Source organism: Panthera pardus, unplaced genomic scaffold, assembly GCF_024362965.1.
Source record: "Panthera pardus isolate Hobbes unplaced genomic scaffold, ASM2436296v1 HiC_scaffold_10, whole genome shotgun sequence".
Lineage (NCBI taxonomy): Eukaryota > Metazoa > Chordata > Mammalia > Carnivora > Felidae > Panthera > Panthera pardus.
The window spans coordinates 94,596,910-94,621,907 of record NW_026526655.1 but is presented as its reverse complement, the minus strand read 5'-3'; the positions used below and the strand labels follow the sequence as shown (position 1 = coordinate 94,621,907).

Sequence of the window (24,998 nt, the reverse complement as noted above, 5' to 3'; positions counted from 1 at the left end):
AGTCTTAGTCTTACTTTGTTTTAGCAAGGATGTCTCTAAGCAGATTCTCTAAGCAGGGATTCAGTGCATAATTCTTTTGAATTTTTTTAGCTGGTTAGAAGCTTTTCCTGAAATACTTTAAGAAATAATGGTCATCAGAATGTGCAGGAGTAATGCTTGATCATTAAATGTCATAGGTAACAAAACATGTCAGTCATGTACTCTTGTGTGATGGAAACAACTAAAAAATTATAGCAGGTATTATCTAGGAAGAATGTGGAGAAAGAGGAACACCATTTTAGTACTTTCTCATGCATGATGCAAACAGTGAGAAGTAGGACACTTTTTTTGTTGTAATTGAAATAAATGTATTGTGTTTGTTAATATTAAAAAAATTACATGAGCTTTCTTAATTAGATAAGTTAGATGGGTATAGAGAAGAAAATAAGGACTACATAGAAACCTATTACTTAAAAAATAGTTAGCATTTTGGGGTGCATCCTTTTTTTAAAAATTGAGTTATAATTGATATGTAACATTCTATTTCACATGTACAGCAGAATGATTCTGTAGTTGTGTGGGAGTATATCTTTTTAAAGTTTAAGTTTACATATTTGCTTTATTTAGTGTATTACTTTACATTCTTATGCCTGTAAATATAGGTCTGTGTTGTTATTTTTAAAATTGCTGCATAGTATTCCATTAAGTGTACGCACAGTAATCTATTTAGTTGAGAAAATAGGGCACTTTTGATCTTGTGCAAATTTTTGTGGTCTTTGTTTTTAATATTGTTATAAAGTGATGAAGGTGATTGTGCATACTTGCTTGTTTCTTGTTTCTTTTTTAGTATTCCTAAAATTAATTGTTTTATTAGAATATCAGTGTATATTGCCTGTTCAGAATAATTTTCATATGTGTGCTTTGATTATTCTGTTTTGATTGTGGTTTTTCCTTTTGTACTTTTTTGTCTATAAACTTTGACTTCTTAAGATTATATATTTTTTAAAACTTATCCAAATGACTTTATGCATCCGAGTAACAGAAGTTTAAGGGAGGCAAAATGGATTGCTTGTCGTTTTATATAATTAATTAGACTGCATTTTGATAAATTGATGAGTTGCAGATTGTCATAATTAGGATCTTCCGTTTATTGTTTTGCATTTAGTGATTTGGATCCTATTCAGGCTCCCCATTGGTCTGTTAGAGTTCGAAAAGCTGATAATCCTCAGTGTTTGCTAGGTAAGACATACTTCTGTTACTTTCTTGAAATTATGTTCTTTCCCCACCATTCTGCCTGTCTTCTGGATTAGGAAGACTGAATGTATTCTTTATACTTTATTTCACCTATCAAAAGGGTATATTGGGGTTTTTTTGTGTGTGATCTCGGGTAACATCACTGTAAAAGAAATCTTTGCCAACAGTAACACACCCTAGTTACTCTTAAATAGCACTAGCAGGATTTCTTTCTCATCTTTTAGCTTTAACCAGTTTATACCTCAGAATGCGTGGATGTTTTCTCGTGATCTTTTATTCTTCTAATGCTTTTATGGCACTCCCTTTTTTTCCTCTTGTGGCAGTTTGCATCTTCCATTCTTGTTAGTGCAGCACTTTCTGTGTTTTGTCATCCTCTGGACCTATGGTATATGATGGAAGGAATACTGATTTGACAGTCTAATTAGAGCCCCTCCATAGAGTTGGACCACATCTGCAAACTTGTTTTCTGATAGAGGAAAAGAGGTGTAAATAATACTGTACGTCTCATAGGCTTATTTGAAAATCAAGTGAAATACTAGAAATACTTTGAAAAATGTTGATTTGCCATTGAAATAATATTATTGTATCCCATATCTGGCATTATCATTCTCTTATTATTTTGGTAGGTGTATCTCTTTGATGAAGTCTTTTGAACCCATCTCTCCTCAGTGTGTCTTTGCATTTTTTTCTCATATTTAGTACACATGAAAATATTTTCTCCATTCCCATGTTCATCCAAGCCAGTTCACTCTGTATAACCTGATATATTACCATTCAACAAATGGAGTTACTAAATATTTACTGATGACAGTAATGATGCATTTCTCTAAAGCATCATTTTTTTGGGTTCTTTAAAATTAATCATATGCTAGAGGTGACTGGGTGGCTCAGTTGGTTAAGCTTCCAGCTTTGGCTCAGGTCATGATCTCATGGTTCGTGAGTTCGAGCCCTGTATTGGGCTCTATGCTGACAGCTTGGAGCCTGGAGCCTACTTTAGATTCTGGGTCTGCCTCTTTCTCTGTTCCTCCACCACTCACTCTTTCTCTCTCAAACATAAAGATCACAGTGTCTTTCTCTCTCTCTCAAAAATAAAGATTTTTAAAAAATTAATCATATGCTCTTCATTAAATGCTAAGTAGCATTTGACATGTTTTGCTAATTATAGAATGGTGAATACAAAGATGTATAAGGTAAAATTCCTTCCATTGGTGAATCTGTCTTGGGGTATTAGGAAGATGGTAGAGGGTTGATATTAAGAGTTTTAGAATTGGATAGACCTTATTTTAAGTCTTAGGTCTGTCAGTTTGAGCAAGTTTCATTAATTTCTTCTCAGTAAAATAGAGATAACCACAGTATATACATAGAGGTCTTGAGAGGATCAAATATGACTGGGCACAAGTGTGTTTGTGTATCACATTTAATACAGTGCTTATCATATAGTAAATGCTCAATAGTTTCTCTTGCTTATTCATTGAATTATTAAATTGTTAAATTTATTTACTAAATTGTTTCCTAGTTTCTTATTGTTCCTCGTCCACTGACTTCTGATAATTGCAAGAGGACCTTAGAATTTAAGTATTCTCATTTTAAGGGGTGCCTGGTTGGCTTAATCGGTTAAGCATCTGACTTACGCTCAGGTCATGATCTCACAGTTCCTGGGTTCCAGCCCTGTCTCTGTGCTGACAGCTCAGAGCCTGGAGCCTGCTTTGGATTCTGTGTCTTTCTCTCTCTGCCCCTCCCCTGCTCATGCTCTCTCTTTTTCTCAAAAATGAATAAAAAACATTAAAAGATTTTAAAAAATGTATTCTCATTTTAAGTTATTGTTCCATGATCCCACCCAACCTCTTTGATTTTATACATTTATATGACTAGATTATAGGACTCTATAGTCATATATAATTGACTAGAATCTTGTAGTTTATATAATTGAATTATAGGATTATCTTACTTTTCTGAAGAAGTCCAGAAAGTGTTCTAGATTTACTTAGAACTAGTTGGCGAATTCTAAAACATAGATGTCCTTGTTATCTTTTATTGTGTAGGAGTTTTAGTACTGATGGTTCTGGTTAAACACTAATTTTTTGTACAAACATCTTACTGCAGCTCTTTAGAAAATATCAAATCTTTTCCCCTTTATAATAATGACATAAAGTCTACCATTGATATACAGCTGAAGGTAAAATAATTTTACACTATCTAATTTCTTAATCTTCTAGAAACATATCTTTAGAATTTCTTTTTATTTTAATTTTTTAATGGACTCAGAAGTCTAGAAGGGTGGCAGTTAGGGTGACATTATGTGCATATAGTAATATTCTTGTTACTTCTACAACTCAGAACAGATATTATTTATCTTATTCAGGTACATAGTAAGTACGTAATATTTTTAGGTGCAGTTACTTTTCCTTTCATTCTAGAAAGAATTCTGAGGAAAAACATTTTTTATATCCTAGGACATGGAGAGAAAGGAAGAACAAGGCTACCTTTGACATAGGATTAATTTTTGTCTTGGGTGGAAAAACTGGTTTATTTTTCTACCACATATTAGTTCTAGCTTTTGTGAAAAGACATACTTTAATTTGTAGAACTGATTTCTTTTAGTTAAGTCAAAGATGAGTAACATTTTTTTCTGCGTAGGTGATTTTGTCACTGAATTTTTTAAAATTTGCCGTCGAAAGGAGTCAACTGATGAGATTCTTGGACGATCCACATTTGAGGAAGAAGGGAGAGGTGACCTACTTTCTTTTCTTTTCTTTTTTTTTTAAGTTACTTTCAAATGTCTAACCCTTTTTCCTTGGCACATTTTTCCGGCAACTTTTCATCTATTTTCACATTTGAATGAAGTTGGAAAAGGAAGTTTTGATGGACTAGACTGCTACCGTTTCTCTCCAGGTTATACCCTGAGCTTAAAACATTAAGCACTTTTAATAAGTTCTTTCTACCAAAAATGTAAGATATTTTGTAAAGCAGGGTTTTTAAAGGTTTATTTTTGAACTTCTGGGGAGAATGATTTGTGTTATACCATTGTCAATCATGGATGCATATAAAGCTGAATATGTGTATTAAAATTTTAGAATTCTGAGATGATATAACACCAGTGAAAAGAGTGACTAAAATATTTTATACAATCAACTGTTTGCTCATCGCTTTTACTTGCTAAGGTTGGTGATATAATGTGTATTTGTTTCCATTCTTTTTATAGAAATTGCTGATATAACTCATGCTTTGTCAAAGTTGACAGAGCCAGCACCGGTTCCAATTCATAAATTATCAGTTTCAAATATGGTACATACTGCAAAGAAGAAAATACGAAAACATAGAGGTGTAGAAGAGTCACCACTGAATAATGATGTCCTCAATACTATTCTCTTGGTAACTAAATGTAGTATCTTTGTATGTCTGTGTGCATATTCATTTCTTCATTATCTGTTCAGTTCCTTCTATGTGGCAAGCACAGGATTGGGAATATAAAATGAGTAAAACAAAGTCTCCAAATACAGTGAATTCCCACTGTTGCACGGGAGAAGCCTGGCATAATGGCTGTGAGAACACAGTAGAGGATGTATATTTCTCTACCTGGGCAGTTGGAATCAGGGAAGGCATCATAAAGAGGGGCATTTGAGTTGCATCCTGAAGAGAAGGCTGTAGAAAGAGAGAAACAGCAGAGATGTGAGAAAGCATATTGAACAGTTTGATGTATTGTAGGGTGCTTTTCAGGGACAAGGGCTGGAGAGATAGCAGGTAACCCGCCATACTGAAACACTGGGCTTTATATTGCAGTTTCATACTATTTTAAGCAGAAGGTCAACATCAGAGTTGTATTTTTGAAAACTTCCTTTAACAAAAGTCTAGAGAAACTTTTTAGTAAGTACTAGAAGGAGCTTAGGTGTCTGTTAGGTATAGAGTGGTGGAACAGGCCCAGCCTGGGCCCACCAGGGTTTAATCCTGACTTACTATATAATTTTGAAGAAGTTATTTAATTTCAGTTTCGTCATCTATAAATGAGGGTAATAAAACCCTGTGAGTTTGCTGGGAGGATTAAAGGACCTTCTGTTACGCGCCTGGCATATAATAGGCCTCTGATAAATGATAGCTGTTCTTACTATAATTGTAGTTATAATAATACTTCTGGCTATTTTTGCATTAAGACCATCTTGGAAACAACCTTTGAGTAGTGGAAAGAAGAGAATACAGGACTTGCAAACTTGATGTTGATCTCATCTTTGCCATTAATCTGAATGAGCCTCTTAACCACATTTTCAGTTTGTATATCTGTAGGAAGTGGGCGGTAACACACAATGGTATTAGTAGGATATTGTTTGCAAATGTACTTGGTAGTGAGAGTTGGTACATAGTAGTTCCTCTAAATTAAAAAAAAAAAATGTCTTGGCATGTTCTGTAATGTGTGGCAACATGTGCATAGTAAAAGGAATCATAAGTCAGCAGTACCACAAAACACTTGGGAGGAACAGTGTAAAAAAGACTGAAAAGTAAAAGTAAAAGGACTGAAAATAAATTTTTGCACAGAAGGCCCTTCTTAAGAATATATCCTTAGAGATTTTATTCTAGTTATTTAGCTTGGCTGTCATATGCACTGTTTTTTTGTTTTGTTTTGTTTTTTGTTTTTTGCTTTTTTTACTATTCCTACACACACATAAACCACATTGAAAAGATAAACTGGTCATTACAGGTTTAGGCAGCTTCCCACTTTCAAGGGGTATTTTGTAAAGTTATGGTGTTAAATATCATACTCTTAATATTTCATGTATGAAAACTCGTGGATGATACAACTTCATGGAACCTCATGAATATATGGATGTTTAAAATTTTTCTCTTATGTTTTGTCTTTAATACTTTTAAGGAGATTTAATGATCTTGGATCATAATGAAGAAATTTTGGTTTTGCATTGTTTAGTTTACAAATCCAGGTGGTTACGTTGGAGGAAAATCTCTGATTTCCAAAATTGGCTAATTGCTGAAACTGTATTTTCAAAGAAAAACAAAAAATATTTGATACAGTGTAGAACCACTGGCCAGTACAGTGAGAACATTTCCATTTTTAACAGCAAAACCATTAAAAAATAAAATAGTGTTTATATGAGTTATGAATATAAACAAAGTAGTAAATTTGGTTGAAATGTGTTTTTTTTTCCTTCTAAGTTCTTATTCCCTGATGCTGCTTCTGAGAAACCATTAGATGGAAGTTCTGCAGTAGATAATAATAATCCTCTATCAGAGAGTGAAGAATATGTAAGTTGGTTGGAGTTTAATATTAAAATATTTAAAATGTATTGAATTTCTAGAGGTTGCTTTATTGCCAGTTTGGTGGCATAAGGATCATTTTATTTTATTATTTATTTTATTTTATTTTATTTTATTTTATTTTATTTTATTTTATTTTATTTTATTTTTTTAACCTTTTTTAAAAAAAGTTTATTTACTTAAGAGACAGAGTGAGCAAGCAGGAAGGCTCAGAGAGAGAGAGAGAGGGAGAGAGAGAGAGAGACTATCCCAAGTAGGCTCCATGTTGTTAGCACAGAGCCTGATGTGGGTCTGTATCTCACAAACCATGAGATCATGACCTGAGCTGAAATCAAGAGTTGGATGCTTAACAGACTGAGCCATTCAGGTGCCCTGGATCTTTGTATTTTAAAAATCACGTTAGGAAAATTTGAGTAGACATCATGGCCTCCACTCAGATTATGACCTATTACATTGGCCATTGATATGTATTTTGGGTAGTAAGAGCTTTTCTGGAAACAGTGAAAAAAATAAATATATTGTGCATGATTGTAGGATTTCTTTCATTGTAGACTTTTTGTAAACTTAACAATTTGATGTTTTGCAACAGTTTCTTCTCTTTCAAAACTAGACAGTGGAGAACTAATGAAATAAACTGTATAAAATGAAGTAAAATTTTCATGTGTTTCTTATCCAAGTCTTAGATAAATTGAGTAATGAGATGTTTAAGGGACAGGTGTAGAGATAAACTATTTTCAGTAGTTACTCTTGGGAACTAGATTTCATGAAATGAGGAAAAACCGGCTTTTTATTTTTAGTTCTGATTTTGTGTGTTTGGTTTTATTAATAAGTTTATATTCATTTATAATTAAAAGATTTTTAAAGCAACATGTTTGGATTACATCTTGAAGATGCCACAGAAGAAATGGAAAGTTCTGACTTTAGCTTCACTGAACTACAGCCTCATTTTTTTGGTCCTTGAAGAAATCTTAAAAACATGGGACTACGTAAAAACAATTTAGGCAGTAATGTATTAAACATTTGATAAAAGCTAGTTTGGTAGCATAGGTTGATTTAGTATTAAAAACTCCCAGTTTTTGATTACGCCTGCACATATGTTGTTAACAAGTTTTTCTTTGTTTCTACTTTGTTAAATTCAGAATCTCTACAATCAGTTCAAATCTGCACCATCTGACAGTTTAACATACAAATTGGCTTTGTGTCTTTGTATGATCAATTTCTACCATGGAGGATTGAAGGGAGTGGCACACCTCTGGCAGGAATTTGTTCTTGAAATGCGTTTCAGATGGGAAAACAACTTTCTGATTCCAGGGTAATAATTTCAATTTCTGTTTGTATACGTAGGCTTTTTGTTTGTTAGAAGAATTATACTTTTGACACATTAATTCTCCTCTTCTAGGAAATCTGCCCTAAGAAAGTGGTAAGAAACTTTGAACATGATTTATATTCACAGGTGTTCATTGTGTCAGATTTATAATAGGGAAAAAAAGGGAAGCAACCTAAGTACCAAACATAAAAGAGTAGTGTAAATCATAATGTATGTCTACAATGGAAAGTTATGGACCTATTACAAGTTTTTTCCAAGAATCTGCTAACATAGAAAATGATCATAATATTTGCAAGAAAGTAGATTATAGTGTTGTGTACACTAAGTGCTTTCAGTTTTGCTTATCTATATTTATAGAAAAATAATTGGGAAGAAATAAAGCCAAATGTTAACAAATTTCCCTGAGTGTGAAATTATATTTTTATTTTTGTTTTTTTATAGATTTGTGTATTTTCTAAGTCTTCTATAGTAAACATATATTTTTATAGGTGGAGAGAAAACATCTTTAGAGTTCATAAGTTCAGATATTGAACATTGCCTGTAATTTTTTTTGTGGATTTATGTTGACATTTCACTTAATAAAATAGCTACCAAATATTTCGATATTGCATAGGTTACTGCTCATCTACCCATACTAAGGCAGAATTATAATATGAGTAATATGAAATGGTGATTGAGCCAAAAATATTTATACTTGTATCAGTTTGCTAGTCTCTCTTAGCTGGCTTATCTCTTGGCTGATTATTGGAAACCTAGTGGTGTAGAAGAGGTGGTTTAAGCTCCCCTTGGCAAAGACAGGTGGAGATCAGTGGTTTTTTATATTGAGAATAATAATTGAGAACTGAATATATAATCTAATCTGTTTTGTATAGTGTGAAACACTGTATCCTAGCTACTTCCTGAGGTGGATTTAGAGACATTTTAAGTTTCTCTTAGCTTGAGAGCTATTACTAGTTTGCTATTAAGCTTTGAAAAATATATTCGCTGTTGGTGGACTAGAAGGATAAAACAAATTTTGATCTTTTAGTCTTACTTGCTCCATTTCAATTATCTTACCTGTTGAAATCTTTTGATTTCTTACCATTATGGTTAAAATTTATAGTAGCAAAGAAATTTGCATACCTGAAGCCACTTTACTAAAACTAACTTTTCCCACTACTTTATTTGATAGATTAGCAAGTGGACCCCCAGATCTAAGATGTTGTTTACTGCATCAGAAACTACAGGTAAAGATTTCTCAATGACAGTATCTAAATATGGTGTTAATTTAATTGGAGCTTATTCTAATACTAAATGTAATAATGAGTTATATATACTATTCTCATCATGCTACTGTAGATTACTTACAGTTACTGTCATTCACAAGAAGGTCCAGGGAAGGAATGGGAAGGCAAATGAAATACTGAAGTGGATAGGTTTTTATTTAACTGTAACTAATTTAAAAACAAATGTTATTTTTGTTTTCTTAAGATGTTAAATTGTTGTATTGAAAGAAAGAAGGCCCGTGATGAGGGGAGAAAGACAAATACTTCAGATATGTTTCCAGGGGATGCTGGAAAAGCTGGAGACCAGCTGGGGCCAGATAATCTAAAAGATACTGATAAGGAAAAGGGAGAGGTTGGAAAATCTTGGGATTCTTGGAGTGACAGTGAAGAAGAATTTTTTGAATGCCTAAGCGATACTGAAGAACTTAAAGGAAATGGACAAGAGAGTGGCAAGAAAGGAGGACCTAAGGAGACAGCAAGTTTAAAACCAGAAGGACGACTACATCAGCATGGAAAACTCACTCTGCTACATAATGGAGAACCACTCTATATTCCAGTGACCCAGGTAGGATATGGACTGGTTCTGTAAGTTTTGATTATTTTTATTTTGTTGTTCGTATCTTCATCCTAGTAGGAAATGGTTGCTTTGGGTAGGAGCAATTCTTTAAGCAGTCTTTGTTCAAAGATCTAAGATTTGAAATCTAAATTAACTATTGGGGGCTTTCAGATATTTCCATTTCTGAAATTGAGAAATGCTTTGAAGTTTAGGTAAATAGTAGTTCCTTATGGTAAGATGATCGGTTATTTCTTAAACTAAGTGGTGAGTACACAGGTCTTTAAAAAATAAAATCCAAAAAGAGGAGAGGAGGAACAAAAGTAAAAATCCTTTTATTTATATGACTATTTTTTTTTAATTTTTTTTAACGTTTATTTATTATTTAGAGACAGAGAGACACAGAGTGTGAGCAGGGGAGGGGTAGAGAGAGGGGAAGACACAGAATCTGAAGTAGGCTCCACCCTCTGAGCTGTCAGCACAAAGCCGGACACGGGGCTCGAACTCACGAACTGTGAGATCATGACCTGAGCCGAAGTCAGCTGCCCAACCAACTGAGCCACCCAGGTGTCCCTATATGATTAGTTTTATCTGCTCAAAAATAAAGTTTGAAGCCATTTTAAAACATTAGGAAGTAGAACAGAAACAACACAACACCTAAGGTAGAGCAATAGTTTTTTGGGGGTTGTTTTTGCATAAACAACATGTGGGTATGTTTTATTGTGAAAAACCCAGTTTAGAAGTAAAAGCCACTACCCACTAATTCAACTCTCATCTCTAGAAGTAGCCACTATTACTGGTTTGCATTATAGTTTCTTATACCTGATACTATGCATTGATGTACATACATGTGTATACATATGATACATAGTTTTGTGGATTTTTTTGGTTTGTTTTTAAATGTGTGCATTAAACAACTTTTTGTTTAACCTAATATGTCTTGGGATCTTTCCAAGTCAGTACATGTAGATCCACTTTATTTCTTTTTAATTGCTGTCTACTATTCCGTGGCGTAGAAGAGCCATAGTTTGTTTAACCATTTCCTTCTTGATGCACAATAGATGTTATTGCTAGATTTTGCTAATACAGTGCTACAGTACAGATTCTTGTAGTTTCTCACATTGTGTGTTCACATTTGAGTGTTTCTTAAGAAAATAAGAAATGGAATTGCTAGATAAGCAGATATACAAGCTATGAAATTGCTCTTCAAAAGGCTGTACCTATTTTATACTCTAGTCAATGGTGAATGTATAGGAATAAGGAAATATTGTTCTCTACTCAGCTTTCCTTTCTTGTTTTCTTCCTTGCACAAATATTTATTGAGTGCCTGATGTATGCCAACTACTGTTCTATAACTTGGGAATTTAGCAGTAAACTTGACAGTAAGGTTCTTGCACTCATGGTACTTACATTCATACTTAATTTTGTTATAAACAATTGATATTACCAGTCATATAAATTTTAGACAATATGGTGGACAAAAGTATTATCTCAATGTTTTAAATTGTTTTCTCTGATTTTTCATGAACTGAAGCATCATTTAGTATGTTTCTTGGCCATCTTTTCCTTTGACTTGCCTATCATTTTTCATTTAGGTTTCTGACCTCTTCTTACTGATTTGTATTAGTCCTTCATATTTTAGATAGATACAAACCCTTTGTTATATATACTGTACATGTTTTTTCCTAGTCATTTAAAAAACATTTATTTGCTTGTTTATTGATTTATAAATTATATATAAAGTGCACAAATTTTAAATGTACAGCTTGGTGAGTTTTTTCATGTTTAAAAACTCATGTAGCTACCATCCAGATCAAAGTATGGAAAATTCCCATCATCCTAGAACAGTAGTGATCATTAGAACTTTCGGTGAAGGTAAAACTGTACATTTCTAGCTCTCTTGTCCAATACTATGTCCATTGAGTGCTTGAAATGTGTATGCAACTGAGGAACTGAATTTTTAATTTTGATAAATTTATTTACATTTAAATAGCCAGATGTATTGGATAGCATAGCTCACTGCTCCCTTCCAGGTAACTCTTTTTGTAACTTTTGTCACTATAGCTTAGTTTTGTCAGTTTTTGAATCTCATAAATGAAATTATGTTCCACTTTTTTGTGTTTAACATTTAAAAAAAATTTTTAATGTTTATTTATTTTGAGAGAGAGAGAGAGAGAGACAGAGCATGAGCAGGGGAGGGGCAGAGAGAGAGGGAGACACAGAATTTGAAGCAGGCTCCAGGCTCTGAGCCGTCAGCACAGAGCTCAAAGCGGGACTCAAAACCATGGACTGAGAGATCATGACCTGAGCCAAAGTTGGACACTTAACTGACAGCCATCCAGGCGCCCCTACTCTTTTGCGTTTATAATTTTTTTTACATTTATTTATTTTTGAGAGAGAGAGATAGAGCACAAGTGGGGGAGGAGCAGAGAGAAAAGGAGACACAGAATCTGAAGCAGGCTCCAGGCTCTGAGCTGTCAGCACAGACCCCGACGCAGGGCTCGAACCCACAAACCGTGAGATCATGACCTGAGCTGAAGTCGGTTTCTCAACCGACTGAGCCATCCAGGCGCCCCCTGTGTTTAAATGGAATCATTCCCACTCTATGTTAAACTTTTTTTAACTACCACGTGTGAGTTCATCCATATTGTTACCTGAATCAGTATTTGTGTGTGTTTTATTACTTTGTAATATTCTATTATGTGAACATGCCACAATTTGCTTGTCCTTTCACCTGCTGATGGAATTTGAGTTGTTGATAGTTTGAGCTATTACAAATAAGTGAACATTCTTATGAGTCTTTCGGTGAACATAGGTTCTTAATTTCTTTTGGATAAATTTCTAAGAGTAGAGTTGTTGTGCCACATGGTAGAAATATATTTTTGCTTTAGTAGATGTTGCCAAATTGTCTCCCAGAGTGGTTGAACTAGTTTATATTCCCTCCAACAGTGTATAATACCTGTGGTTTATTCTGCATAATCCCTAACATTTGGTGTGTCACCACTCCCAGGTTTGATGATACACTAGGAGGACACAGGACTCAGCACATATATATATAGCCATGTTCATAGCTATAATCTATTATAGTAAAAGGGTACAAAGCAAAATCAGGAACAAGAGGTGGCCCATGGGACAGAGTTTGAAAAATATCAAATACAGGCTTCCAAGAGCCCTCTCCTAGTGTGGTCACAGTCTCCAGTCTATGGCTTATCTGTTCACTTTCTTAATGATGCCTTTTGTTGAATAGGCATTCTTAATTTTAATAAAGTCTGGTCTGTTAATGTTTATCTTTTTTTTTTTTTTTTGGGTTTTTTTTCAACGTTTTTTATTTATTTTTGGGACAGAGAGAGAGACAGAGCATGAACGGGGGAGGGGCAGAGAGAGAGGGAGACACAGAATCGGAAACAGGCTCCAGGCTCCGAGCCGTCAGCCCAGAGCCCGACGCGGGGCTCGAACTCACGAACCGCGAGATCGTGACCTGGCTGAAGTCGGACGCTTAACCGACTGCGCCACCCAGGCGCCCCTGTTAATGTTTATCTTATGGGGACAGTGCTTTGTCTCCCTTTTCAGAAATTTTTAACTACCCCATTGTCCTAGAAATAGTCTCTTATGTTTTCTTCTGGAAGCTTTATTGTTTTACCTATTGCATTTATGTTTGTGATCCACCTCAAATTGACTGTGTTTGGTATGAGGAAGTGGTTGATTCTCTTTTCCCTATAAAGAGATGGAGCTATGTTCGTTCCAACACCATTATTCAAAAGACTTGCTTTTTCCCCACAGAATGGCAGTGGTATCTTTGTTCTAAATCACATGATCATATGTGTGTTGGTCTGTTTCTGGCTATGTATTCTGTCCATTAGTCTCTTTGTCTATCCTTGTGCTAATAATAGACTATTCTACTGTAACTTACGGTCTTTCTGTCATGTAGCATAAATCTTCTAACTTTGTTCTCCAAGATTATCTTGGCTGCCCATTGCATTCTTATGTAAATTTGAGAATCAGCTTTTCATTTTCCACATACAAAATAATCTTGGTGGGATTTCAGTTCATATTGCATTGAATTTATAAATCAACTTAGGGAGAATTGACATCTTAACAATTTTGAGTCCCATACCATGAAATACTTCTCATTTTATTTAAGGTTTCTTTTGCTTTCCCTTATCAGTGTTTTATAGTTTTTAATGTAGAGGTTTTGCATATCTTTTATTATTAGATTTAATTCAAAAGCTTTGTAATTTCTTAAATGTTACAAATGGCATTTTTAAAAATTCCATTTAAGGGGGCCTGGGTGGCTCAGTCGGTTGAGTGACTCACTCTTCATTTCAGCTCAGGTTACCATCCCAGGGTCTTGAGATTGAACCCTGCATCTGGTTCCATGGTGAGTCATGAAGCCTGCTTAAGATTCTCTCTCTCTCACTCTGCCACTTTCCCTGTCTTGCCCTCTCTCTCTCAAAAAAAAAAAATTTTTTTCCATTAAAAATATTTGCCCTGATATGTGGAAACAGTTGATTTTTGTATATGGATTTTGGATCTAGCAATCTAAGTACATTCACTTACTACTTTTAGTAGTTTGTAGATTACTTGGAGTTTTGTTGTTCTTGTTGTTTAGAGAGAGAGGGCATGTAAGTGGGAGAGAGAAGCAGTGGGAGAGAGAGAATCTTAAGCAGGCTCCATGCTCAGCCCAAAACTCAGTGGAGGACTAGAGATCCCACGGCCCTGGGGTCATGACCTGAGCTGAAATCAAGAGTTGGATGCTTAACCAACTGAGCCACCCAGGCGCGCCTGGAGTTTTCTATAGACCCACTCACGTTATCTGCTAATATAGAGAGTTTGAACTTGATTTTCCAACCTTTACACTTTTTAATTCATTTTCATGCCTTATTGTACTGTACCACCAGTGCAGTGTGATTAGTATATGGATACTTTCTCTTGTTCTCAGTATCAGGAAGAAAGCATATAATAATCATTGAGGGTATCTAATAGAGGTATCATTTATCATATCAAGGAAGTTGTCTTCTGTTCCTGGTTTTGAGTTTTTGTGTTTTTTTTTTTTTTTTATGAAGAGGTATTATATTTTATCAAATGCTTTTCCTTCATATTGAGGTTATCATTAAGATAATTGTAAAATTTATTTATTTTTATTTTTTTAAAAGTTTACCTATTTCTGAGAGAGAGAGAGAGAGGCAGAGAGGGAGACACAGAATCCGAAGCAGGCTCCAGGCTCCGAGCTGTCAGCACAGAGCCCGATGCAGGGCTTGAACCCACCAACCGTGAGATCATTCCCTGAGCCGAAGTTGGATGCTTAACCAACTGAGCCACCCAGGCGCCCCAAGATAATTGTGAATTTTAAATGAAATAGCACATGATAAGTGAATACAGTTCTAGTTCACAATAAGCACTCAGTTTTTAGTTGTTATTCTTCAGAGGACTTTCTCTTTATATAAGTGGCTAGTATTGCTTCTCAAGAGGCAAGGATTTACTTGAAAGTTTTGTAACCAGTTTTTATATTTTGAAGTGGATTGATTAATAATCATAGAGTTAGGTGTTGGGATGTTTGCTTGATAATTTTAAACATGGATTCTGTTAACTCTGTTGTCCATGCTTATACTATTTCTTTGCCAGGTGGCTGTCATTTACAAGATTAATGTTTTTGTTTGATAGGCCTTAGCCTTTTTGCTTTATTCTTTTAAAACTGAATTCTATTTTTTAAGTATTCCATTCTTCATTTTTAGTATTAGGACAGAACATTCTAATGCTAGAAACCAAGAGTGTATTTTTTCTAATTTTGTTTTGGTGCATGCAGTTGGCATTGAGATCTTGTGGTATAAACCTTGGTTTTGGAATCCACTGAAACTAGATTTATATTCTAACACTACCACCTACTAACAGTATTGCTAGTACAAGCTGTTTTCTTTCTGAGCCTTGTTTTAATCTCTAAAAGCAAATAATAATAGATTGGTTTGCATTTTTTAAAATTTTGAGTAAATTTTATTTTTACTTTTTTGTAAGAAGGAATTCTCTCAGCCTCATTATTTTGAGATTCATACATTTTGTTGTGTATATAAGTACTTCATTCATTTTTATTGCTTAGTAGTGTTCCATTGCATGGATATACCACAGTTTATCTGTTCATTTTTTAATGGATATTCTAAAAATGGCCATAAGGAAACTTTGAGAGGTGATGGATAAATTCATTATTTTGATTTTGGTGATTGTTTTATGGGTATGTACTTATCAAATGTACCCTTTAAATGTCGATTTATACTTCACAAAAGTGGTTAAAAAGTTAAGTGGTTCTAATATCACTGATTGACAAGAAGAAAAGGAAAGTATTTCTATCTTGTTCTAAGATATCTCCAGTTTTAAAACACTACCTATTTATTTGTTTAATAAACAAATATTAAATGGTGTGCCTGGGTGGCTCTGTCGTTTGAGCATCCGACTCTGGCTCAGGTCATGATCTCATGGTCTCACTGTCCGTGAGTTCGAGCTCTGCGTCGGGCTGTGTGCTGATAGCTCAGAGCCTGGAGCCTGTTTCAGATTCTGTGTCTCCCTCTCTCTCTGCTCCTCCCCCACTCATGCTCTGTCTCTGTCTCTGTCTCTCTCTCTCTCTGCAAAAATAAATACTAAAAAAAAATTTTTTTAAATAAACAAATATTAAATACCTTAAAAACCAGTAACAGTTTGTATCACTCCGGGTTGTTAAGTATTAAACCACATACCGTGTTTAAAAACATTTGTCATGTAAGTGTCCAGCAAAAGTTAATTTTTTTTGTCTTTTTTCTTTCCAAGTTTTAATTAACAATATTCTTATTTTTAACGGGCCAGTTGCATATGTATTATCTTGGTTTGATTGGGTTAATGAAGAGTCCAAGAAAGTTATTCTGGAAGCTCAATCTTTATTTTATTTTTTTTCAAATGGCTATATACTTCCTTTGTTTATTTTAGATGCTTCATTTTTCATATTCGAATTTATTATCTAAATCTAGAATAATTTAAACTTATTTTTTTTCCTCAGCATGCATCATTTTTTTTTTAGAAATTCATTTTTATATCTTACATTTAGGCAAATCAGGGCAGATTTTTAGTCTATTTTACTTTCTTTAAAGTTAATCTCACTTAAATTATAATCATTGTATATGTACTTACATAAAATGATTGGAATTCAAAATGATTCCAGTTGAAACACACTTTCACACTTAAGAAATTAGCTTAAAATGTGCCATTAATTAATTGCCTATATCACACACAAAAATAATTTATATAGATCCTTGCTTCATAAGAATTTAAGCACTCTTTGGTATTCCTTTCATGTAGATTTAGTTCAACCTAAAATTTATGGTTAGAAAAAGCTTAAAGACTACCCAATATTCTAATGCCAGGGCTAGAAGAGAAAACTATGGAGGATCTGTTAGAGCAAGAGTCGTAAACTAGTGGATTGAACCAACCTAGTAGTTCTCAAGGTTGGCATCAGATAGATGTCTGAGATTCTCTCTTCAGTTTGACGCTTCGTCGTTTTGCCCCTTGATCTTGGGTAGGGCACTTGTCTCTGCGCCTCTGTTTCATCAGTTGTAAAATGCCCTGACCTCTTCTCAGTGCTCACGTGAGATCGTGTATATGAGAAAGCTTTGGGCATATTTAGAAGGGGTAAATATTTAAGTGTATAGTCCACAGGCTACTTCCTGCTTATATTCCTCTTGATCATGTTCTTTTTCACTTAGAGTTGGCCTGAGATTTCCAGGTAGGAAGGGTTGTCAGTGTCTTTTCAACATGTCATTTCTTTCCTATCATCCTGAGATTGCAGGGCTGTAGGACAATGAAAAGTAGCTCCTTCCTAATGGAAAGACTGAAGGCCTGCTTCACTGGGGTTCATTTTTTAATTTGAGGTATTTTGATATCAATGTGAAGCTCATAATGAAAACCTAAGTATTTTGTCTCTAATTGCTAGCATTTACTGAGTATATGCCATGCTTTATTCTTCCTGTGCCTTCCCCTCTCTCTGCCCCTCCCCTGCTCATGCTCGCTCGCGCTCTCTCTCTCTCTCTAAAATAAATAAAACATTAAAAAAAGAAAAAACTTCCAAAAATGAGGAAGATAGAAGAAAACAGTTATTTTGTTTGTTGCTATGTGTTTTGAATGCTATAGCTTTACCATGCTATTTTATTATTGACAGATATTTGTGAAAATTATTTATTTTTATGTCATTGGTTCTTAAATGAGGAGTGATTTTTTTGACCCCCCAGGGATATTTGGTGATGCCTGGAAACTTTTTTCTGTTTGTTTGTTTGTTTGTTTGTTTGTTTTTGTTGTTGTTTTTGAGAGAGAGTGTGTGTGCACATGAGCAAGCAGGGGGTGGGACAGTGGGAGAGAGAGAATCCGAGGTGGAGTCCATATTCAGTGCAGAGCCCGATGCAGGGCTTGATCTCACAACACTGAGATCATGACCTGAGCTGAAATCAGAAGTCAGATGTTTATCTGAACCACATAGGCACCCCTGGAAACATTTTTTCTTGTCATTAGGCAGAGTGGTGCTGTAAGCATCTGATAGGTAGAGGCTATAGATTCTGCTAAACATCCTACAATGCGAAGGACACACCCACCACAAAAAAATTATCCAGTCTAAAATGTCATTACTGCCGAGGCTATGAAACCCTGCTTTACAGTAAGCTCTTGAAATCTAGAAGGAATGTATTTATTGTCAAGGTGCTCTAAACACTTACTTCCACTGGGCTTTATCTTACTATGTAGGAATAGAAAAGTCCATGTTTTTCTGGCTTTAACAACGAAGCAGGCAAGCTTTGTTTGGTTAGTCTCTGGATTGTTGAGTGCTTTCATATTACAGATATAAAATCTAATGGAATCAATTCTCAGAACTTTCCTTAAGCCCCTTTCAGCAGTTTTGAAATGTTTTCTGTCACTCTTATAATGATTCTACAGTTGTATCTTCCTTTAGATTTGCCTTAGCTTCTTTTTTATTTGGGGTTACCATTAAAATATATAATGTCTCTGATTCCTAAAACAAAAATCCAAATACTTCTTGTGGGAATTAGTATTTAGAATGTCTTTGGAACCTAAACTCAAAGCAGCTTTGCCAACATAAGACTTAGTTATTTGGGGTCTTTTAGTTGAGATTCAAATTATTTGCCTTTATTTTAATTTTCATATTTATCAATTTTCTTCTCTTACTAGTTGTAATAAAAACCTGGTTGTAACTAATGATGACACACATAAACATATCATTAGGACTTCATTTCTTATCATTAATAGGCAGGAAAATGTTCAGTGCACCCAAATTCCTGTCTTTTGGCTGTTAATCCTGTCAAGAAAAACATGATAATCTTATTTGTTGGGGGGGAGGTATGCTGAAAGTCATATTTGTTATTAATTTGTTAATTTTTTATGTAGGTTCTAAAAATCTTGTGAATTTCTCTGAATTCTTTTAAATACAGATTTTGTGACTGCTAGAGATGAAATAATTGTTGTCTTTATCTATTTTTATAGTTCTGCTTTTTCTAAAAAAAGCTGTTCATGAGCTTTGTCCTTTTGTGCTTCACAGGAACCAGCACCTATGACAGAAGATCTGCTGGAGGAGCAGTCGGAGGTTCTAGCTAAATTAGGAACATCAGCAGAAGGGGCTCACCTCCGAGCACGCATGCAGAGTGCCTGTCTGCTCTCAGATATGGAGTCTTTTAAGGTGGGTCACACTGTCAGAGCTTCAGAGTCTGTTTGGAGCTATTCTGGGATGAAGCTGTGAAAGTCACTCTCTAAAGTGGTGTGAAGGCCTGAATGTCTTTTTTATTAAATGTTTTGAGATCATTAGTAGTTACAGCATCCTACGTTTATCTCCTAAAGGTCATAGCCAGACTTGGTTCTTAAATTTAAAACAAGAAAAGAACAATCTTTGAATAGTAGTTGGAAGTTGAGAATTGAATCATTTCTGTATGTGCATTGGAATGTTTTTCTCCTTTATGTGTTTATCCAATTTAATGCACAGCTTTTAGGAAACCCTTAAGATTTAACATAGGCTGCTTGATTATACTCAGTTACAGTCTACTGAAGTTTTGGAGATGTGATGAGTTCACTTATGAAGGCAGTGTCAGAAAGGTGACTGACTCTACTGAGTGGATCATGGAGGGTTTCTCAGAAGAGTCACTATTTTAGGGTAAGTAGGCATTTGCTACCTGAAGAAGAATATTTTAGGGTTAGATATAGGCCTGTGTTGGAACATAGAGGATTCAGAGAATGGTGACATTGGCTTATTAGCTTAAAAACCCAGGGATGAAAAAGGTCTTTTTTTTTTTTTTTTTCAATGTGTATTTATTTATTTTTTATAGAGAGCGCACAAGCAGGGGAGGAGCAAGGCGGCGGGGGGAGGAGGGGACAGAGGATTCAAAGCAGGCTCTGTGCTGACAGCAGCAAGCCTGATGCAGGGCTCGAACTCATGAACCATGAGATCATGACTTGAGCTGAAGTCAGCACTCAATCAACTGAGCCATCCAGATGCCCTTGTTTTTGAATTACTTATTCTTGAAAGTAGAGGCAAGGCCATGTATATTAAAACAAACAGAACAAAAACCCCAAGTGGGTAGCCTGGTGGGCCATAGGCCTTCCCTGTGCCTCCTGCTGATACTCTGAACTGTTTCCCATGCCCAGATTTTCCTCCTTGACCTGCTGCTATCTGTGATGGTCTCCATCTCCCTGTTCCATAGCCTCCAATCAGTCCTGCTGTTGTGCTGTATGCCAACTTGAGTTTCATTTTTTTCAACAGAAGCAACTTATGAAAACCTATGTCACTTTTATCGTCCCTGTTAGCAGATTGTAGGACAGTAAAAGGGAATGCTTTTATTCCCTGCTTATTTCCCCCATCTTTACCAAAAGAAAAAAAAGTCTTTAGTAAACTTCTTGATAGGTACATGTCTTTCTTAGAGACTAAGAAGATAGGGAATATCTGTGTGTTTTGTTCTGCCATGAGACAAAAGAAATGTATTGTTTTAAAACAAAATAGTAACAGTGGAAAAAGAGAGGACAGTTGGCTCTCAGGGCATGTGTTAAATCAAAAAGGTAGAAAAAGGGAATTGGCTTATGATGTATGTGCACAACAGGAAGTACCAGCCTCTGTAGCAGTTGTTTTCCTACCTGACCTCTAGCTGCCTTCATATTTATCTGCCCCTGTGCTGCTACCGCATCCTTGCAGAGGCACTTCTAGGAGGAAATTCATAATCGAAACTGTAAAAGCTTTCCTCTAGAAACATATTAGCCCCTTATGGGAAGGTTCTGTGTAATTCCAACACTGTACCTCAGCAAAACTAAGCTCATTCGACTCTTTTAGACTCATTTGGGTACCTGCAAATCTCTTAAAATATTCTTTTAATAAAAAGATTATATTTCAAATAGCCAACTTAACACATCTGCCCCTGCCTATGTGGGAATCAGTTAATAGGTTTAAGGAAATACATAGTCACTCTAAAGTAGATATGGTTGCCTCTCCTTTTTTATATGGGGGGTGACTAGTATTAGGGGCCCTTAGGAGAGTCTGCAGAGCTTTGGGTGGATGCTGATAGGTTCCTTAGGTACCTGCCCCTCTCAGTTCCAGAAGGGCAGGACCTATTCTCAAGCATTTCCTTGGAGTACATACCTGTAACAGTAGAAAGAAAACACAGCTGAAGTGAGCCCTGACCCTTTTTTGGTAGCTATAGGTTAAGCCTGGTACATGGTACAGTAAGGCAAGCCAGAAGGAAGAATTTTGGTGTGAAAGGTCTTTTTTAACTTGTGTACTACGGGATGTTTTTATGTGGGTGTGGTGTTGCCTGGTTAATAACCAGATCTTTGTACATGAATCCTGAGTCATGCAGTAATCTTGACCCATTGCAGTTTGCAGCATTTTTTTATTGCCATGATGCATAGTCGTTGGAAGTTTATGTTGCTGACTCTCAGTTAAGAACCTTCCTCTGAGTCCTCATCCCTCAGGAGAATTTCTTGAATTGATGGGGATGGTGAAGCTGGTTGTCAGGGGACTCAGTGAGGACAGATGGGCAGTTTTGCTCTTCACATTTAAGGCTACTATTCTTATCATGTCTGTTTTCATTTTGGTCTGGAGTTATTTTAATTTAAAAAGGAAGAAAATGACCTTTCTGCTTTTTTTTTTTAATTTTTTTTTTTTGTTAACGTTTTATTTATTTTTGAGACAGGGAGAGACAGAGCATGAATGGGGGAGCGTCAGAGAGAGAGGGAGACACAGAATCTGAAACAGGCTCCAGGCTCTGAGCAGTCAGCACAGAGCCCAACGCGGGGCTCGAACTCACGGACAGTGAGATCGTGACCTGAGCCAAAGTCGGATGCTTAACCGACTGAGCCACCCAGGCACCCCGACCTTTCTGCTTATTAGCACATTCTTGTTAATGTTTATATCACTTAAGTATTATAGGCAAATAAAATAGTACATATAGCAGGAAGTATATGTTGTGGTAGAGAATATAACTAAAAAGGTATGTGTTTAATGTGTGTACACATATTCTTTGAGTTTGTGTATATATACATACATACATGCCCATCCTTAGTACTCTACTAATACATCACTGGACACTTGCAAGAAGACTTCCATGCCTTACCACTAACACTGTGAAGCCTCTACTTTTTTTCCAGGCTTGAATGTAGAATTACTTAAGAACTTTGGCGTGCATCATCATTGATTCTATAGACTTATCCAGTAAATGAAAGTTTAATTAGTTGGTTTCAGAAGCTGAAAAGCAATAGTTAGAATTCCAGTTCCTTAACAACACAAAAGCAATGCATGTGATGGTAATTTGTTGTATAAAGTACAAGAATTTGATGACTGAATAGAACATTTCTGAGGTTGGCTGATACTTACTGCAGTACCAGTATTGATTTTTGAGAGAAAAAAAAAGAGTAGAACTTTTCCATTATTGTGTTATTATTCTAATTGTGTTGTGTATTATTTAATTACTTGAGTCAAGCTTATTTGATATTCTTCCAACTATTGAGTACTTTTCCAACTATTGAGTAGTTACTATGCTATAATTTTAAACTAACTTATATAACTTATAATCCACTTAAGAGAGTTATTTTCATTTTACAACAGATTTTTATGTCTAAATTCATCGAAGGAAAATGGGTTCTTTTTCTGCAAAGTGGAGACAACAAAAGAAAATGATTTTGGTACTTGAACATCTGGCCTGTTTTAAAGGCTACCCCCACACTCAGGTCACATACTAGATTTTGTAAAGATTAGGTAATTTTTGGTGAAAGTATGATTTTGCAAACAAGCTTATCACTAACTGTTGATTGTTACTGGATTCTGCTGAACTTTTTTTGCCTTATTTTAGGCAGCGAATCCAGGTTGTTTTCTGGAAGATTTTGTGAGGTGGTACTCACCCCGGGATTATATTGAAGAGGAAGTCATTGATGAAAAGGGCAACATGGTTCTGAAAGGAGAACTGAGTGCCCGAATGAAGATTCCAAGCAATATGTGGGTAGAAGCCTGGGAAACAGCTAAACCAATTCCTGCCAGAAGGCAGAGGAGACTTTTTGATGATACGCGGGAAGCAGAAAAGGTAACTGAGGTTTGGGTATCTAACACTAGAAAGCTAACTATTGTTCTAACATTTTTAAAACTTACTATAATAGATGTTTAAGCCTTAGACACACTTGAGAAGCAAAGCATTAAAATTTAATGAGACTTTTATGTATCTGCTATTCGTATTTAAGATTTTAAAACTACTTCCAAATAGGCCAAAGAATAAGACATGCATATTTTATATAGAGTGCTTACCATCGGACTACCTCATAGCATATGACAAAAGATGGTCACATCCTTTGACCTAGCAGTTTTATTACCAAAACAGTTTGTTAAAGAAATAATGAGAAGTACATAAAGATTAATGTATAAGAATGGTGTTCAACAAAGTTTTCTAGTGTCAAAGTAGACACAATAAAAGTTTCCGAAAATAAGCTTGGTTTAATAAATTATGGTATAATCCATTTAGTGGATTGCTTTGTAATTGTCAAAAAACATTTGGAGTTCTGGAGAATAGTGACAGCTACCTGATAACAAATTATCCTACGCTTTCTCCCTCCCAGCTATCCCCCAAACCCCATGAAATTAATAAGTAAATAAATCTATGCCTTTGGCATTACTAAGAGATAGAGACCTTAGTGACCTTCAAATTAACTCTAAGTTGGGAAATAAGCCAAATTTCAAAGGAGTTCCTAGTACTGTAAGCCTGTGGGTGTAGAGAGCGGGCAGGGAGTCTTCAGAAGAGCTGAGGGTTGCAGAAGACTTAGATGGAGCACGGAGCCACCCCAGAAGGAGAGAGCCTAACATTAATACTCAGTGCAGGTACGGCTTGATAATTCACAGCACTGGCTGCAGAGAAGGGACTTTAAGTAGGATTAGAAGTAGAAGTAGATACTCAGACGTTGCCTTGGGAAGAACTAGATATATGGAGAAGGAATTGCCCCTTTGAGATAAAATGGTGATGGCAAAAAAGGAATAAGGGGGAAGTTAGGAATCCTGCAGAAATGCAAGAGAAATAAAACCTATCAATCTCTGTCACCTCCCCTTCTCCCAATCCATTAAAGAAATGGTGCAGAAGAGAGCACTTTTATTTATTTTTTTTTATTTATTTTTTTTTTATTTTTGGGACAGAGAGAGACAGAGCATGAACGGGGGAGGGGCAGAGAGAGAGAGGGAGACACAGAATCGGAAACAGGCTCCAGGCTCCGAGCCATCAGCCCAGAGCCCGACGTGGGGCTCAAACTCACGGACCGCGAGATCGTGACCTGGCTGAAGTCGGACGCTTAACCGACTGCGCCACCCAGGCGCCCCAGAAGAGAGAGCACTTTTAAACTGTGACATGACTAGGATTAGTAAAGAGCAGACCATATCCATACAAAACTACTATAAAAACAAAACAAAACAGAAAATGCAGATTGGGTCATTTCAGCTAATGAAAACATTTCCCACAAAATTGACCACGAAACAGGAAAAAAATTGTAACACTCCAAAGAAGTAAGTTGTCTTCAAACCAGCTTGGGGAATATGAAGAATCATGTTTAATCAGAAATACTAAGAGCCAAGAGCAGAAATGGACCAAAAAACTCCATGAAGAAATGAAGCCACAGCTGGTTTAACTCTCAGGATAGGAGTAGAAGAAAAAGACAACCATATCAAAAATAAAGACTAAATTACAAAGGGCCTATAGGAGAATAGATTTACATTTAAATTTGATACAAGTAAACAAGGAAAAACAAAAACAGCCAAGAGAATGAAAATGGATGAATAGTTAAAGGAGTTGAAGAGAAACTAGTAAAAATGGAAGATAGGAAAAGTAGAAGTAAT

At 35.5% G+C, this 24,998-nt stretch overlaps 1 protein-coding gene across 5 annotated transcripts in view; it reads left to right on the top strand.

The window, feature by feature from the left end:
- Nucleotides 1-24,998, top strand: part of RAB3GAP1 (RAB3 GTPase activating protein catalytic subunit 1) — a 112,663-nt gene that overhangs the window by 67,842 nt on the left and 19,823 nt on the right. For all 5 annotated transcript variants that reach the window (XM_019454592.2, XM_019454583.2, XM_019454600.2 and 2 more), the window contains 9 exons: nucleotides 1,145-1,218; nucleotides 3,871-3,963; nucleotides 4,436-4,605; nucleotides 6,394-6,483; nucleotides 7,635-7,807; nucleotides 8,994-9,048; nucleotides 9,293-9,652; nucleotides 19,197-19,334; nucleotides 22,984-23,211. In XM_019454592.2, coding sequence (XP_019310137.1) covers nucleotides 1,145-1,218; nucleotides 3,871-3,963; nucleotides 4,436-4,605; nucleotides 6,394-6,483; nucleotides 7,635-7,807; nucleotides 8,994-9,048; nucleotides 9,293-9,652; nucleotides 19,197-19,334; nucleotides 22,984-23,211 — 1,381 coding nt within the window. The remainder of the gene's footprint in view (nucleotides 1-1,144; nucleotides 1,219-3,870; nucleotides 3,964-4,435; nucleotides 4,606-6,393; nucleotides 6,484-7,634; nucleotides 7,808-8,993; nucleotides 9,049-9,292; nucleotides 9,653-19,196; nucleotides 19,335-22,983; nucleotides 23,212-24,998) is intronic.